Below are 17,777 nucleotides of genomic sequence, written 5' to 3'. Positions count from 1 at the left end.
TTTGCCAGCGCCAAGAAAGCCCATAAAAATCTATACATTTCTGGGTGATTATCACATATATGTACAAAATGTAAACATAATATATATATATAATTATTTTTTTTTGGTGTAGTGTGTTGCAGTACCCGAGTAAATCGCTCGGGGCGTACCTTTGACGTCACGCCGGAAAATAAATCCAGCTCTGTCCACCAGGCGCTTTTGCTCGCTTCTGAGCATTTCAGTTGAATGGGAAGAACAAGAGAGAAAATGAAGCGGCGGCATCATACTATCACTGCTATATGACACATTCCCACTCCACCCGTCGTTCGCCTGCAAACTGAATGTGATCTCGCCGGCGTGACAGTGGGACGGCTGCCGTGGACTGGAGCCGACGTCAAGACCGCTCTTGTGGCAGCATCCGCGGGTAAGGTAGGAAAGCTAATGAAGGACTTGGAAGCTAATACGCGGTACCCGCTCGCCAAGCTAGCCGCACAACCCCACCGAGGGGGTCCTGTAAATTAAAATTATTATCATTTTAAGACATCGCGTCGGTGGGGGGGAAAAACATCTTAACATTCGTGATAGTTGTTAACGCAGGGACGACGACTCTTTCAAAGGCGCTCCTTTTGTTTCAGTTGGAGTGCACATCAAAAGACATTACGTGGAAGTCCAGATCAATTCCATCTTGTCATATCAACCAAACTACAGCATTAAAAAAAAAATGCAGCTGACTATTGTCATTAAACGTCTCCTGAAGTAAAGTTTAATTCATTAAAAATCTAAGGATATAACTACTGACTTAACAGATGCAAATAATACAAATCACACAAGTTAATTTGACTAAGTTGGCTAGTTGTGTAGCGCTATTCAAATGTGTAGCGAACCACAAACTGTACTGATCATGTTACTTTAGAATAAGGGCTGGGCAAAATGGCCCAAAAATAAAATCTCCATTTTTGCGGTCATTCAGGGCGATTACGATTTTAATCGATTTTAATCTAATAAACCCAACAAATGTTTATTTAAAGGTTTCATTTATTCAAAAAATAATTCCTGTGCAAAATGTTAAGACAACAATAATGTATACTGATTCTAAATTCGTTGTAACAGAAATTTAACATTCATAGTTTGTGCTTAAATGCCACAATTAAGTAGTTGGTAGCTCTTGCAGTTTTTCCCACACCATGTTAATACTTGGGCGGGCCACCCAAGTAGACTGGCCACCACCCAAGTAGATTTCAAGAAAATTGAATATAAAAAAAAATATATATATATATATAAACGTGTCAAGACCAGATATACCGCATGTAACATTAGAGAAGATGCAAGTAGCAAAACTGGGGCTCCATCCTTTTTTTCCACATTTTTAAAACTTATGTAATTGTTGTACAAGTGGGGAAAAAAACTTTGCAAACTCGGATAGACGAGCCATTTGTAGATGAGGTCAAAAAACAAACTAAACAAAAGTGTAAGTACTTACGAGTACGAGTACAGGCATACAACAATTAGAATTATCGGTAAATAAATAATTATGTAGTTTATTTTAGTAAAAGAAAATCATTATGTTCTAATTGTATTATTTCCCTCCAGCCGCCTTCTGTATCGCTTTTTCTGCTGTTTTGCAGAAAAATATATATTCAATTATTTGTTTCATTAACATTTACTTAATGTATTTGCAAATAATAAGTTGAACAAATATTCAATGAGAAATTAATTATCCAATTGTCGGTTAAAAAAGATGAATGAATGTAACAAAAATTACAAGAGGAGTTTATTTTACAAATGTTATATTATCAATCATTCATGTTTTTATCAATTATTTCATGAGATAAATGATTAGAACCAAAGCAGCAGTTGTATGAAAAATCTGATGAATTGATGCAAAAAAAAAATCCCAGTAGAAAAAACGAATACTATTGTTGTGAAAAATAATGTAATGATGCAAACAAATGACCCAATTTGATCCTCATTTTACAAGTAATGAAATGAAACGGCCTCTTAAGTCGGCATCATGTCTTTTACCCGTGGCCCTCCGAGGTGGCGGCGGCGGCGGCGGCGGTGATGTCTAAAAGCCTCTCATTTAACCATGAGTGTTCCTTTGTGGGGACGACAATGTGTTTGTTGAAGCGGCATGGCGGGTAATGACAGTCCTGCTGCTGATGACTGCAAAGCCAGCCAATAATTAAGGGGGGTGTCACTCAATCACCTGGCAACCCACCAGGATAAAAATGAGACGAAGAGCTGAGGATGCTCTATTGTGAGAGTTTGAGAATTCCGTCGACACTTTGCTGGCATTGTCTTACGTATGCTCAGAACTTGTTTGGCAGTAAACATTCCCATCATAAAGTTGTGAATATTCCTCGCCCGAGTCTCATTGAATTCCGCGACTCGACCTGGCATCAAACCTCAAGGTAGGAAGGTTTTACGATCACCTTCTCCTAAATTGTTATTCTTGTTTGAAGGCAAATGCGATGGTTGGCATTCCTGGCTATGGAACCTTCAAATTTCAATGTATTCAATGTACTCTGCTCCAAGATTGACCAACTGTTTATGTATTGTTAAAAAAAAAAAAACTGTGAAAAGAATGTGACTATTCTTATATCAAACATGATAGCTTTTTGCTTGGGCGGGAAACAACAACAAGTACCGTATCTAAAAATACCTCCATCTCATGAAAAGTACAACTTTATTCTCCTCGTGCATTTTCTGAAAAGTATGACTTTTTCTAAAGAAAACCTAAGATTATCTAAAATATCTTAAAATATTTAGCATGGGAAAAAAATCCAGTCTTATCTAGATGAAAAGTACACATTTATTTACACATTTAAGATGGTAATTTGTTTCCTGTAGTCTTTAACCTTTATTTTGGATTTTTTTTTATCTCAAACAATTAAAGCTTTTTGGTGGAATACGTTTAATAAATGTATTATTTATTCTCATAGTGTTATTACTTTTTTCTATAACCTTTTCTTTCTTTTATCACAAAAAAAGTACGACTGTATCTTAGTGTTACACGTTTGTCTGAACAAGTATGGGGGGAAAACAAATGCTAATTAAAATGTCATTTCCAAAATACACAAGTGTTTGCTTTGATCAAAAGGCCAACTTTTAACTTTATTTTTGTAGGATTATGACCCAATTCCTTTAAATATGGCGACTTTATCTTTTTGCTTAAATAAAATAAATCAAATGGATGAGGGATGCCCAAAAAATGTTTCTAGTTTTGCGAGTTGTCTAAAAAAAATCTTAATCACATATATAATCATACATTGACATTATTTGCTCAATATATTTGATACATTTATGATTTTATTGTAGTGTCATTCCTTTTTTCTAAAGAATACAATTTTATTGACTAAACTCATGTAGCACTATAATTTTTTGTTTAAAATAAATACAATGCTCGAGAACATGAGTTTATCTAATTTTATCCCAGTGAAAAGTCTGACTTTATTTTTGTAAGATTAAAAATGCATTCCTGTATTAGGATTTTTATCTTAAAGAAATAAGACAGTTTAGCTTTAGAAAGAATTTTTTAAGAAGGTAATTTTTTTCTGTTATATATATATATTTTTAAAATAATGACTTTTTCCTAAAATTGATCAAACATTTTGTCTTTGATAAATGTGACTTTGTGAACTACAGCATTACATTATAAAACGACTTTTTATATATTTTACATACACATGTGACTTTTCATGAATGCTTCAGCTGTCATTTTTTTGCAGCCACCTGCTTCAGATGCTGACTGAGCTGAAAGAAAAAAAATGGTTCTTTGGATAGTTGGCAATTTAAAGACATTTATTATTTTTTCGTAACCTGACACCGTCAGACGTCGGTCAGGGTTGGCCTTTGCTATGTGCTTTTTTCCTACAAGTGTTGTTTCCGTGTGTCGGGTATCTGAACGCTGACGACTGCCAGTCTGGCATCAGCATCCGTGTTATCTGCTGCGCCGCTCCAAACAGGCCTTGGACTCTTGAGCGGTCGCATGCGAGCGGACACGGTGACTGCGCTGCAGACATTCGTGGCATGTTGCCGTCATTGTTGTTGACTGGACGGCAATTCAAAAGCAAACAACGGCTTTTCTTCTCATAATTGGAATTTTTAATAGAAAAAAATAAAATTTATTTTTCCTCTTCTTTTACTCTTGGCTTGTCCCGTTGGGGGTCGCCACAACGTGTCATACGTTTTCATCAAAAGTATTCCCATATTAAAACATTTTTTTTTTCTTCTACCCAATAATACGATTTCTATGACCGTATTTTTGGGATCATTAGTCGTACTATATAATTAGGCGTAATTGCGCAACATTAATGACATTATGGAAAGAAAATTACTCTTTAGTAGCATTTTTTCTTGCGTTGTACTACAATATTTACTCAGCTTGTTGTACCTCTTGGGCCACAGGCCCCCCAACAAGAATCCTACCACCAGGCTTCCAAACTGCAGGTATAGCCCAACCCCCAGACATCAGCCATCTTGCTCCTGTCCCCAGCCGACCTTGTAATGTTGTTGTTTTTCGAAGAGTGCGCCCTCACCAGCTCCAGCAACTTAAATGTTTTGATTCTTCCAGTGATGGTTGCGGTATTTTGGCCCCGTCTAGTGGTACCGGTTTGACAGTTGTGTTGGAAGAGCCTTATCGTTGAAACCAGAGAGGATATGGTTGATTAACACCAGATATTCTTGTAGCTGGTTGAAGGCTGTCCTTGCTATGCCACTATTCTTATTCTTAGATCTGTGTCAGTCCTTCCTGGTTGCTTCCCAGGTAGGTGAAGCATTCCACTTTTTTAAAGACCCAGTGCTAAGACGGAGAAGTATGCAGTACTCTACTCAGTTGTTGGCGATATGGCGCCAAACTGTTTTTCGCCATTTCAGTTGACCTGATTTGAAATGGCACTTGCGTGAACACAAACGACCCACAATTGACCTTAAAGATGGATATTGAAATAATGAATTATGCCTGTTCTGTCATGCAAAATGTCTGTAAACCGCAACACATTTTCCACACTTCCAAGCTGTTCAGAGGTCTTTACTTTGGATTAGGATGAGCTCAAGACGCCAGTTACCTCCGTGCTCTTTGAGTCGCATGATTTACACCCGTACCCCCCCCAAAAAAAGAGCCTAGCCCCAAAAGTGCATCCGCGCTCTATAAATGTCCTTGAAATGGCCAAGGAATGCTCCAGTGTGGTTGCAGAGGAGGAGCTTTGACTCTGTGCTCGACTTCGTTGCCTGAGCCAAGCGGGGCAGCCGCCGTACTCTTCGTCTGGCGTCCTTGTTAATGGTACCTTTTTTGTCTCTCGCGTCCCTCCTGGTCCTACCCGCCGAAGCGGTGAGACAACCCCACCCCGATTCCGCAGCGTGAGAGCCTCTCGCTTGTAACTGAATGAGCCTGTTTGTCGAGCACGAGTCAATGTTTCGTATGTTTAAAGCGAGCCGGCGTTCGTGTGCTCGGCGTACGCTAACTTTTGGCGCGGGGCCAAAATGCAGGAACATGCGTTTGTGAAGTGAGGGGTGCAAGTTGGAAAGATCAACAATGGTTCCTCCCGGCCACGTCACTCAAGACACGCTGTCAAGTGCAGGAATGCAATTGGATAGAAGGTGTAGTAAAGTATTCTAATTATAAGTTGGATCTCTGAGCGTTCAGTTTAGAATTTTCCTGTAGCACTTTATTAGTGGGCTGAATTTATTTGGTTCACTGAGTCAAGTTAGTGGACTTCACAGGCACTCGAGTGATACACGGCCAGAAAACGCAGATTTGGATAACTTGGTTTATATTGAGAGAAAAAAAAAAACAGACTGACCAGATTTGGGTTATTGACCCGAGCCAGTGGATTCCGAAGAAGTGCCATAGACTCAGACCGGTCCACTTTAGTTCCAAGGTTTTAATGAAGATGCATAATTATGAAAGTATTAGTCTATCAATCAATATTTATATCGTATTTGATCAATGTATCTAGATCACAATCAGAGATTGAGAATCTGTTCAGGTTTTCTTTTCTTTTTTTTCTTTTGAAAAGTACACCTTGAAAATGAATTTCCAGTAATGTACAGTCATGTGTGTGCCCTCTCCTGGCTTCATGCAATCAATCTCACCGGATTCGCTCTAAACCAATCAGAGGGCGCAAAACTGCTGACGTCCCCTGAGGCTTGCAAGAAGAAATCTGATTGGTTCAAATTCTGAAAAAAGCTCATGTTGAACGGGGCTTGCAAAACTGTGTCTGAAGGCCTTGGAAACTTTACGCTGGTATAGCAACACACAAAAGCTGAAATTTGATTGGACAACAAAAATAATAACTAGAGCTGCGAGTAACTACAAAGGGCCCTCACAAGTCACAACCACGTTGGGGTACTTGCATGTTGGGGTACTGGCACCTTGGGGGCGCTGTCACATAGGACAAGAACCCTCTAAATATAAATATAATTGCCAGGCCTTATGCGTGTGCAAAGGTTCATGAGTATTCATTCAAATATGACCTCCTGTAAAAGGCCAAAAATGGTGCGCACTTTCCAAAATAAATTCAAAATGTGGACTTCCTGTTAAGTTTAGTATATTGCTACAAAAGAGTTCTTTTGTAGGCCGTAGGCTGGTTGACGATGCCTCCCAATTTTCCCAAATCGAGGTGAAACATACAATTGGGAATATTTCATGGAAAAAATTGCACTATTGAGCTATTTATTGAAAATTGCCCGGGAAATCTGTCAAATATTGATGCTCACGACAGGTCTGATCGTTTTCGCCCATGTTTAGACCCTCAAATACAGCATTTTTCTGTGCAAACAATGCATTGCTTCGGCAACATCGTGCAAACGAAATAAAAAAGCTTTCGATAAATTTTTCATCTTCAACAACTTAAGATGGAAGCCCTCACATCGGCATATTTTGTTTTGGCATTACACACAACGATTGCTTTAATATGTGGTTGCTACTTCTCCTTTGGAAAGTTTTGTCTTTGGTGCTGGTTCTGGAACCTCAAAACCTTTGCAGCAAGAGACGATTGTACTCGTCTCACTTTCCCCTTCTTATTGGCAGATAGAAGTCCAGCCAGCGCAGCAGCCATGTTGATCGTCTGCCGTCACGACCAGACGGCTTCCGGCGTCCTCCGAACACTGCCCGTCTCGGCCTTGGCGTTATTCCTGCTGCTTTGTCAAGCAGCGGCTCAGGAGGACGCTCCGAGTCATGTTCAGTCCCCAGCCCAGGTCCTCGAGGACCTGCTGGCCCGCCACGGGGACAACGGCACCATTACGGTGCCACAGCTGCGCTCCCTTCTCGCGCTTCTCAGCCAGGGCCAAGGCGATGCCAAGACGGCGGACGCGGTGCGGCAGGATGCGGCCACCGCGGCCGTGCCAACCAAACTGAACAACTCCAAGGTGAGAGCAAAGGAGAACTGTTGCAATGGTTCCTTAACAAACTCGGTGCGTGATTTCCAAGTTCGTGTTGAATCGCGGACTCGCCGGGATCAGCACACATTCGAATGACTGAGTAGGGTTGAGCGGACCCAACAGAAGCACTGACGCTGCATATTTCTCCGGCTTAACGTCGCTGAGGATTGTCCCCTATGAGTCCGAACCTTTTAATGTGCTGCCAAGAACACAAAAGTGATCAGGTTGATGGTCATTCCCAGTTCACATGACTTTGAGGTCCTGTATTTACCACTTACCCGCCCCCCCGCCCATCACAGTCTTTCAGTGGTTCCTTTTTTTATTTTTTATTTTTTGCTTGCGTTTTCCAGTGCTTGCCGGAGGAGAAGCTGGCCCTCTACAGCATGGGCGAGCAGTCTCGTCTGGACGGGCCGGGCTTGCAGGAGTTGTGCCCCACCATGTTGCAGCAGCTCGACGCCGGCGCGTGCGGGGCTCACAGTAAAGACGAGCTGAGCGGCGACGCCTCGCCGAGGCCGACGGATGCCGAAGGTACAGCAGGATGCAGGCTTTAATCTCAAGTCTCTCGCAGGGCAACGAGCAACCTGTGAATGAATGAACCCCAATCAATTAAACAACAACATTTGGAAGGTGCTTGAAAATTAAGTCATGCGATTAATTATGATTACAAATTGTAATTGCCTGTCACCCCTAATTGTAAGTTATTAACCCCCCTCCTCCCCATAAACAAATCTTTTTCTTTTTTTTTTCTTCTTCTAAGAGCTCAGTATTGTTCATTCGGAAATGTCATCATCATTGCTTTTTTATTTTTTTTAATTTTTTAAATTTTTTTATTTTTTTGTGTGTGTGTGTGTGGGTGAGAATGTGTATGTGCGTGCGTGCGTGCGTGCGTGTATTTGTTAGCTCACCAGAAAACCTATTAGAAAAAATCTCATACCGTTCACCTAAACCGAACACCGCCGTCAGGAGACCCGAGGAAGGACCAAAGAAAACAAAGGAAAGTGAAATCCAGCACCGACCAGACACCCCCCACCAGAACTCCTCCCCAGCCCAAGAAACATCCAGACCCCAACAAATCCAAAAAACATAAAATCAGGGAGGCCTCAAGAGACCAAAGGAGAGACCGAGAAAAGGAAGGAAGGACAGACGAAGCCGCGTGAGATCCGCAGACAACCAGCCAGCCTCCACCGATTCAATAACCTGAGGAGGAAACAGATTGTGTCTGAGTTTCGGTAGATGCTGGTGTGGTGGATCTGGCGTGCATAAACAAATCTTAATAGAAGACAGTGTATGTATGTGTATTTCATTGGACAGCACGTATACCACATAGAAGAATTAGACTTCACATGGTCACAATGGCAATAAAAGCACGTGACACTGACAATATGAAGCATATTAAATATTAAATCTTTTTTTTTATTACATTCAATATTAAGTCTCCTTCTTCCGTGTGGTAAATGTGTCACTTATTCCTGTCCAATGAAAACAACATATCTCGTCCAGATTTCACATTTGGGGGTCATCTTTTGAGTTTTTCCGGGAGATGCACAATTTACAAGTCTCACCCTTGGTATGATGAGTTTTTCTGTTTTGTTTTTAGGTCTCACGCTGGAAACTGGAGACAGCTTATTGTCTTGTGTATTTTTTTTTCTCCTCATCTCACTCTTTACAGTCTGCAACTAACATGACCCAGTACATTTTGTGAAGTACATTAACCCCCCCCCCCCCCCCCCCCCCCGTTCCCCAGTGTGGGGCTTTTCTTTCCTGAGCGTGTCCGTGGTCAATGTCTTCGCCCTCACCGGAGTCTTCGTCGTGCCCGTGATGAAGACTCGCTACATGAAGCACGCCTTCACCTTTTTCATCGCGCTGGCCATCGGCACGCTCTACTCCACCGCCGTCCTGCAGCTGCTGCCGGAGGTTTGAATGTCCCCTCACCCTTCCCCCGCCTCCCTTAACAATGCCACGTTGGTGACACCCGCTAAATCGCACACAAATCCCGGAGAGCTTCACGCAAGAGTTGCACACAACATTCCCTCGGGCCTCGCTTTTTCCTTCCTGTCTTTGTTTAGTCAAACGGGTGGCGCGCTGCACGGGTTTCTTTCTGTCCTGCTAGTGCATTGTGTGAAAAACAAAACAAAACACTGGGTTCTTCATTTTGTGCATGAATGGAAGTCTGTCTGCTGCTTTTGAGTGCTGGTAATTAAGGATAATTTGCGCCCCTTGCCCCCCTTTTTTTTGTCTACAGGGCCTTAGGTCAGAGCATGGTGCAAACACCTGAATGGACAAAAGCATCACTGTGTTTGTTTGTGTGTGTGTGTGTGTGCGCCAGTAGCCCCCTTTTACACACTTTCAAAAATTGGCCTATCGGATTTGTCAGTCTGTGCCTTTCATGCAGTAACTAGCCAAGCGGGATGTTAACCCCCCCTTTTTTGCCTGCAGGGTAAGAGTTGAAACAGCTTGTTACAGTGTGCAATGACAGTTCTAGCTCAAAGTCCATTCAAAGTTTTGGCATTGACAACAGACGGCGCACTGAAATCAACAGGTTGTGGGTGGCTGCAGCAAACTAGCAGCAGTGCCTCAAGCGTGTGAAAATATTTGACTAAAAATAATCTGGCCATCTGAAAAGGCATCCGAATCCTCAACGTCACTGTCTCTACCAAACTTTTTGACAGGCAGTGTGAAAGGGGCTACTGTGCGTTTTTAAATTCACCTTCCTTTCCTAAACGAGCAGAGTCGAAACGTGGAATAAGGAGATGCACAAATAAGCCTGCCGTGCCTCCTGAGGACGTGAAGGTCGCTCACTCACCCCTGCCCGCTGTCACTGTTCTCGTTCCCCCTTCAGGTGGTGGTTCATCCAATTCCATCGCTTAACTCATTCCACTAACGACCCCTCTGTCTCTCTCTCTCTCTCTCTCTTTTTCTCCCGCCTATTCCTCCCGCCGTCTCATCGCCGCCGCTGCGGTCGGCGCTCAGTGTGGGGCTACGGTTTCCTGTGCGTGACGCTCATCTCGCTGTGCTCGCTGGTGGGGGCCTGCGTGGTGCCCTTCATGAAGAAAACCTTTTACAAGCGTCTGCTGCTCTACTTCATTGCGCTGGCCATCGGCACGCTCTACTCCAACGCCCTTTTCCAGCTCATCCCAGAGGTAGCGGATTACCATTGCCAAGCGAGGCCGTGTCAGTGTTAATCTAATATTACAGATAGTGGAAGAATAGTTCATACTATATATATATATATATATATATATATATATATATATATTTATATATTTATATTTATATATATTTATATATTTATATATTTATATTTATATATATTTATATATTTATATTTATATATATTTATATATTTATATATATTTATATTTATATATATATATATATATATTTATATATATATTTATATATATATATTTATATATATATATTTATATTTATTTATATTTATATGTATATATTTATATATATATATATTTATATATATATATATATATATATATATTAGCTTATACAGCCCCCATAAGCAAAGCCTACATGAATGAATACATAAATAAACATTGTACATATCTCAAAACGTACTCTTAAAACTCAAGCACTCTGGGGTGCAAAACTAGCACAAATAACATTTGCTATCTTTTTTCCATTATGTTTTCCCTCGTCTTGACCGACGTACACGTCAACATACTGAATCTTTTCCGCTTTTCAGACGTGTGTTTCTGTGTAGCTGTTGTATTAATTTCTCTTTAGCACAAACATTTGCTTTTTTTTGTGTGGCTCATGGTTGGTTGCTCTCTGCTGTAATTTGGTGTGAGACAAACTTGCGTTCAAAGCGTACCGTCTACACCTAAGCACTCATTCTTGTGTTTCGCTGCTTTATATATATCACATTAGCTTAGCGGTTAGCATGGCTTCTCCGTCGTCTTCTGTCGGCGTCACATTGTTAGTTACTCCTTTTTCCTCCTTTAGTAACAACAATGCTAATTGGTCAAAAGTGTTGCTTATTTGCCACCTTGCGGCGGCCGTGGCTCAGGGTGTAGAGACGGTCGTTCGGTAACCAGAAGGCCGGCTGTTCGATTCCCCTGCTCTCCCCGAGTCATGTGTCGCTGTGTCCTTGGGCAAGGCACTTGGCACACTCCAGTGCTACTCACACTGGCGTATGGAAGGTGCGAATGTTTGGTTGGTGGTCGGAGGGGCCGTAGGCGCACGCTGGCAGCCACGCTTCCGTCAGCCTGCCCCAGGGCAGCTGTGGCTACTTAGAGTAGCTTAACGCCGCCACTGTGTGAATGTGTGAGTGCATGAATAATGTATCCGTTCCCCCGTAAAGCGTCTTTGAGTGTCTCGAAAAGCGCTATATCAATCTTCAGTTCATTTCGCATGAATAATAAAAGATAGTGAGTCACGTAGCTGTGAAAGAGTAGTGGCCATGACAGTTGTCATAAATCACCCTGGACTAACTTTATTATGTCACTAAACACACGTTGTTGTTGATGTATTTATTTTTGTTTTTCTTCTCACATGCCAGGCCTTTGGCTTTGACCCCAAGGTCAACTTTTACGTGTCAAAGTCTGCCGTGGTGTTCGGAGGCTTTTACCTCTTCTTCTTCACCGAGAAGATCCTTAAAGTGCTCCTCAAACAGAAAAACACAGTGAGTGACATTCAGTTCTAATTACGGGAAGAATTCCTGTTTTGAGGCAGAATTGCGGCGTCGTGGTCGCAAAATAAACACATAATAAGCACATTTGTACACGAGCCGCTATAGCCACAACTCAATGATACACGGGATGGCTAACGGTTAGCGAGCTAACAGCCAGCCGCTAACCTGAGCACACAACCGCCAACTCTACACTCTCATTCGCTGATTCCCACGACACTCACTCTAGGCCACTCCCCCACCATCTCAAGACACACACACTCAAAGTCACAGATAGTGTAAAACATAAGGACGGGGCTTCCAAGTGAACAACAATAACATCTGCACCTGGCATGCACGTTTTGTTTATAATGCAAAATCAAATTTGAACTGATTCATCAATGGGATCGTTGGTAGGATCATTGATTCTGAAAACATTTGACTGCTGTGGCCCGAGTTTGCACGTCTGCCTCACAGTCTTGAGATTCACTTGCTATAGGCTTCATTTGACCTGCAAACCAAATGAGGGTAAAATGAAAGAAATACCACGCCCTTGACTGGTCGCCATCTCGAAAAAGGAACATCGGGAAAGCAGCAATAATGGATTGAGGTGCCCGCAACATCAGACTAATTAAGCAAGGCACATTGACCTGCTAATCCATCCATCCTGTCACACCTGGAAAGACTGTTGACCAATTACTGTAATCCACAGTTGTCTCTTGTATGAGTCGGCAAAAAAATAGTCCAGTCAATCCTAGAAATTGCTTCTGAAATAATGCAGCCAGTTCTTTAAAAATGTAGCCAAAATATTGCTATTTTCTAAAATGCACAGACAAAATAATCCAGAATTGTGCAGAGAAAGTTCTGGAGAAAAACATAATTTGGTCACCTCAAGGAAGAGGAGAGATGAAATGATTGCTAAAAAGATTGCTGATAAAATAATCCACAATCACTTCTGGGGATAAATTTTACTGTCTAGACACAATTCACACTTAAAGATAGTGTAAATGATATAATCCAGATTAGGGGAGGTTCTTCTCTTGACTCGTGACTGGTTGTCCGCCTATCAGGGTCACGGCCACAGCCATTACTCCAGCGCAGAGCATTACTCTGCACCCGACAGAGACATGGAGGAGGGCGAGAAGTTCCAGCAGAACGGGGAGGTGAGCGGCGGCCATACGGTGGGCAAAATGGACGCCGGCGAGGGCGAGCTCATGCTGCACCCATCGCAGACCCCGCAGGTACCGCTTCAAAGTCTACAACTGCTTTTTTTGGCGGGGGGGCATTTCGGACTCACACAATCATTTTGAGCTTCCACTCAAGACTCACAGAATCCTGAGTGTAACTCCTGAAATGAGTCTAGAAAAAATAATCCAGAGTTACTCCTGGACATATTTCAAATTAAATCTGGCGCCACACCTAGAAAGATTGTAGACAAAAGAATCCAGAGTCACTCCAGGAAAGAGTGTGTCCAAAACTACATCTGGAGAGATTCTGCTTCTGAGTAGAGACAAAATAATCCTGAGTGGCTTCTTGAAAACTGTAGCTTAATCTCTCAATCTCAGGACCCGCCGAGCGCGGATGGCAGTGGGCGGGCCAGCAGGAGTGGCGGCAGTGGCGGCTGCCATTGGCTCAAGGGGACGTCGTACTCTGACATCGGCACACTGGCCTGGATGATCACGCTGAGCGACGGCCTGCACAACTTCATCGACGGCCTGGCCATCGGCGCCTCCTTCACCGCCTCCGTCTTTCAGGGCGTCAGCACCTCGGTGGCCATCTTGTGTGAGGAGTTCCCTCACGAACTGGGTGAGTTATTAAAGGTCGTCGCTGTTTTATTTGTATACGTTTACACACAATTAAACAAACATTGCATACATTTTAAGTGTCAAAAATGAGTGCGTTAATTTTGAGTTCATTTAAAGTTCCTTTCATGCCACTAATTGTTTTAACGTGCGATTAATGGGGAAATGAATTCCAGTCGCAATGAAGCAGACGCATCCACGTCAGAATTTAGCAGTAATAAATGAAACAAATGATGCATACATTTGGAGACTGGGGTCAAGTTGCATTTTACAATTTTAAAAATGTGCAGAATTTCACAAGTTACTTTGTGGTAAAGATTAGAAATCTTTTAATATGAAAACGCCTTACAAATGTAATTATGCCATCTAGTGGCAGAAAAATTACCTAAACAAATCAATATCACACTTGTTTTTTATAGTACAGTACATCTCTTTAATTTTAACAACATTTTATGAGTTATTATGAAATTACTGTTTCAATGACTAAAAGATGCAGCCATATTTCTATTAGTTTAACTTTTTTTTCCACTTTTATGTTAACAAGAGTATGAAAACTTAGGGTGGGGGGTAATTATTGTACATTTAGAACATATATAAAATGTGTGATTTAATTCTAAGTTAACTATTGAAGTCATTTAAAGTAACACAACACATTACTAAGTCACTAACAATAGTTGTGAAAGTCTTCTTTTTTTTGTTTGCATGACTATTATACTGGCCCCTGGTGGCCAAGTCTTGTACACCAGAAGGAGTCGCAATATTATAGCGTGCTATTTTTATTGTTAAAAGAACAACATTATGGCTGTAGAAGTTGGAAAATATAAGGTCAATAAAAATATTTATATTTTCTTCACAACTGCCCAAAAAAATAGTAGAAAAAATCCTAAATGTCTCCCCAAATTTCCGTCTCTCTTGTTACCAGTGACACTAATGCTGCCTATTTTAAAGTCACCCACTTTTCAGTGCCATTGACGCTTCTTAATTTTAGACCAACTGTAAACGGCATCTCAGTGGGGACTGAATTCAATCACCGCACTCACTCTTCATCTTTTCTGCCAACTTTGACGCGCGTCCTCTCCGTCCTCCAGGTGACTTTGTCATCCTGCTGAACGCCGGCATGACCATCCAGCAGGCCCTCTTCTTCAACTTTGTGTCGGCCTGCTGCTGCTACCTGGGGATGGGTTTTGGCATCCTGGCCGGAAACAGCTTCTCCCCCAACTGGATCTTCGCCCTGGCGGGAGGCATGTTCCTCTACATTTCTCTGGCGGACATGGTCAGTATCTACCTCGCTGATTTATTTACTTATGTAATAATCCAGAATCAATGCAATAAAAAAAAGTTTAAATGAAAAAGAACCCAGTGGTCAAATGTAGAAAGGGGGCAGATGAAATCATAAAGACCAACAACAACAACAACAACAAATCCAGTTTCTTCATCACACTTGGAGAAAGTGTGGATGAAATCATTAAGTTAATTAAGAATTTTATATCTGGAAAGAGCGTAGACAAAATAACCACATTGGAGATGACATAATCAGATTAAATTTTGTTTAAACAGACAGAAAAAGTGGACACATTTTTTTTCCCGCCCCCCCCCCCCCCCCCCCCCCCCCCACCGCAGTTCCCTGAGATGAACGAGGTGAGTCGCGAAGAGGAGGACGCCGGCGGCAGCAGCTTCCTGCTCACGTTCGCCATCCAGAACGCCGGCCTGCTGACGGGCTTCGGCATCATGCTGCTGCTCACCACCTACTCGGGACAGATCCAGCTAGCTTAGCCGCCATTTTGCTTTCCCAGACGTCATGCGACTGACTGATGACAGCGAGGAGCCTTCAGGAAGTGATGAGAGCAAACGGTTGGGTTTCAGCTCTCTGAGCAAGCAGACTGTTTTTGTCTTTTTTTCTATACGCGACGAAGAGGTGAGAGGTCAGCTCCTCTTCCGTCTTTAGAATTGCAGTAAAGCTTTCTGTCTGTAGTTATAAAGAAGCTGATTTAATGCAACGGCGCCACCCAAAGAATAGAACGGTTTCTCCTCATTGTTTGTTTCTACTTGTTTATTTCTAAATGAAAAATTAAACGTCTTAGCGGCTAATGCGAATAGCAGTATCAAGTTGTTTGGACTTGACGTCATTCTTAGCTAACTATGCGGCGTGCGTGTTTACCGAAAATTTGTATGGAGGCCAAAATTAAGTAAATGTATCAATTGAGATTTAAATGAATTCAAATTTCAGTAATTAATGTACTTGTCCATTCAATTCATTTCAATTTACGTATTATTTATGAATTATTTTCCCTATCAAAATTTTTTTTGTATTCCCATAATTCTAATTAAAAATCATCTCAATTCTTGTTGATTATCAACATGAATTTTATTATAAACAATAATGAGGTACATTTTGCAAATTGACATATTATAATTTGATGTAATTCATTAATTTGTATTTAGAATGTCATTGTGAATATCAAATAATGAATTTATAATTCATTGTAGAAATTCATTAATTTATTACTTGTTATCTTCATTGTTATAACACTTAATACATTTATATAATCATAAACAGACAATGACTTCATAACGTCACAGTTTACGTAATTGGTTTCCGCACATTGTGTTATGAATGAATTAAAATGTGATTTCATTAAAGTGCCCATTCATTCAGTCATCAAATAATTAGAAAAATCAACTAAAGGTAAAAAAAAAAAAAAAAAATCACACTTAAATGAATCAAGGTCAATTGAATCAATTATTACAATTTAATCTATTTGTGTTTATAAAATTGCTTCATATTTATTTAATTTTGGCGCCAATAAAAATATATATTTATTGGACTTGGACTTGAGGCGAAGACGCACACACACACACACACACACACACACTTTTGTTTCGTATGTGTGTTTTGTTTTTTTGTTCAATGTTTGTTTACTGGGCTGTGTTCTGCAGCATATCATGTAAAGAAGATGCAGTATGACTTCTCAGCGGGCCCGACCAATATGCATTTATTATTATTTTTGCCAATTCTAAGATTTGGCAGAATAGAATTCAGATAACCGATTAATCAGCCAATTAATTTTGAAAATATATACTGTAACTTATTTTTGGGTTCCGCTTACAACAATAGAGATCTGAATTACATATTATATTTTGTTTGAATGCCATTATCTTTGTCTTATGTTGTAATGTGATAATCTGCAAAAATTGGCTGATGAGTCGGGCCCTAGTAGAAAGTGGTTTCAGGTAGTAAATGAATTATGAGCTCAGCTCTATTGTTGCTGCTGCTGCTGCTTAAAAATGTACACGGGAGATTATTTATTACTTATTTTATGCATTTTACAGCAACCATGAAAGCTGGACATTCTCTTTTATTTCCTTTTTAAAATTTTTGACTCATGTTGAGAATTTATATACTACGTTTGAAACGGTGAAATGCGATGTGTGTAAGCAGGCCTGCATCACACCTTGTGTTACTGTGAATTCCAATCAACTGTATCGATTTGTCACATTTGTGATCATGCGAACCGTTTGAAAGCAACAGATCTTATTGTTGTGTGTTTCTGTTTCTGTTTCTGTTTTTATATACGTAAAAAAAAAAGACTGTGCTATTTAAGATGACTTTATACTTGACCAGTAAAAGTACGTTTTTTCAATGCTTGCGTCTGATTTATTCTATTTTATTTTGAACACATTTTAAAGTGCAGACATGCATTTATGTCTATGAATAATTATTTTCAACTTTTCACTTACCATAATAGAGCTTAGTATTACTTCTACTGTACCCTCTTATCGATACACAGTTATGACACTCATCTATTAAAAAAAAGTTTTGTGCATAAAATTAGTTTTATTTTATACTCCTTAAAAAAAAACATATTCATTCAAATTAGAAAAAAAATTATGCAAGCATTGAAAACGCAAAAATTTCACTTTTGTATCTAAGTACAAAAAATTGTTCTGTTTACATAATTTGTGTACAGCAACTTTCAGTTTTGTATTTTTAT

General features: G+C 40.6%; 1 protein-coding gene across 7 annotated transcripts; it reads left to right on the top strand.

Annotated features, from left to right (window-relative positions):
• The first annotated feature begins 127 nt into the window (after positions 1 to 127).
• Positions 128 to 17,428, top strand: slc39a14 (solute carrier family 39 member 14). Of its 7 annotated transcripts, none has more exons than XM_086076791.1 (9): positions 128 to 408; positions 7,010 to 7,347; positions 7,710 to 7,887; positions 10,330 to 10,499; positions 11,876 to 11,998; positions 13,054 to 13,224; positions 13,549 to 13,789; positions 14,874 to 15,058; positions 15,406 to 17,428. In XM_086076791.1, exons 2-9 carry the CDS (start codon positions 7,036 to 7,038, stop codon positions 15,556 to 15,558), a joined length of 1,533 nt encoding a protein of 510 aa, XP_085932917.1. In that variant the 5' UTR covers positions 128 to 408; positions 7,010 to 7,035; the 3' UTR covers positions 15,559 to 17,428. The 7 variants fall into 7 exon arrangements, with proteins under 7 accessions (XP_085932917.1, XP_085932923.1, XP_085932920.1 ...); XM_086076797.1 differs by lacking the exon at positions 10,330 to 10,499 and adding an exon at positions 9,104 to 9,273 and having other exon boundaries at positions 131 to 408; XM_086076794.1 differs by having other exon boundaries at positions 133 to 403; positions 7,014 to 7,347.
• The last annotated feature ends 349 nt before the right edge of the window (positions 17,429 to 17,777 follow it).

Source organism: Leptonotus elevatus, chromosome 5, assembly GCF_054856555.1.
Source record: "Leptonotus elevatus isolate MCC_2025b chromosome 5, RoL_Lele_1.0, whole genome shotgun sequence".
Lineage (NCBI taxonomy): Eukaryota > Metazoa > Chordata > Actinopteri > Syngnathiformes > Syngnathidae > Leptonotus > Leptonotus elevatus.
Note: the sequence above shows the minus strand (reverse complement) of the source record. Positions and strands in the feature narration are given on the sequence as shown.

Coding starts and splice junctions, on each gene's coding strand:
- slc39a14 (XM_086076791.1), top strand. CDS start 7,036: ATGTTGATCGTCTGCCGTCACGACCAGACGGCTTCCGGCGTCCTCCGA. Junction 7,888..10,329: donor GAGGCCGACGGATGCCGAAG/GTACAGCAGGAT, acceptor GTCGGCGCTCAG/TGTGGGGCTACGGTTTCCTG. Junction 15,059..15,405: donor ACATTTCTCTGGCGGACATG/GTCAGTATCTAC, acceptor CCCCCACCGCAG/TTCCCTGAGATGAACGAGGT.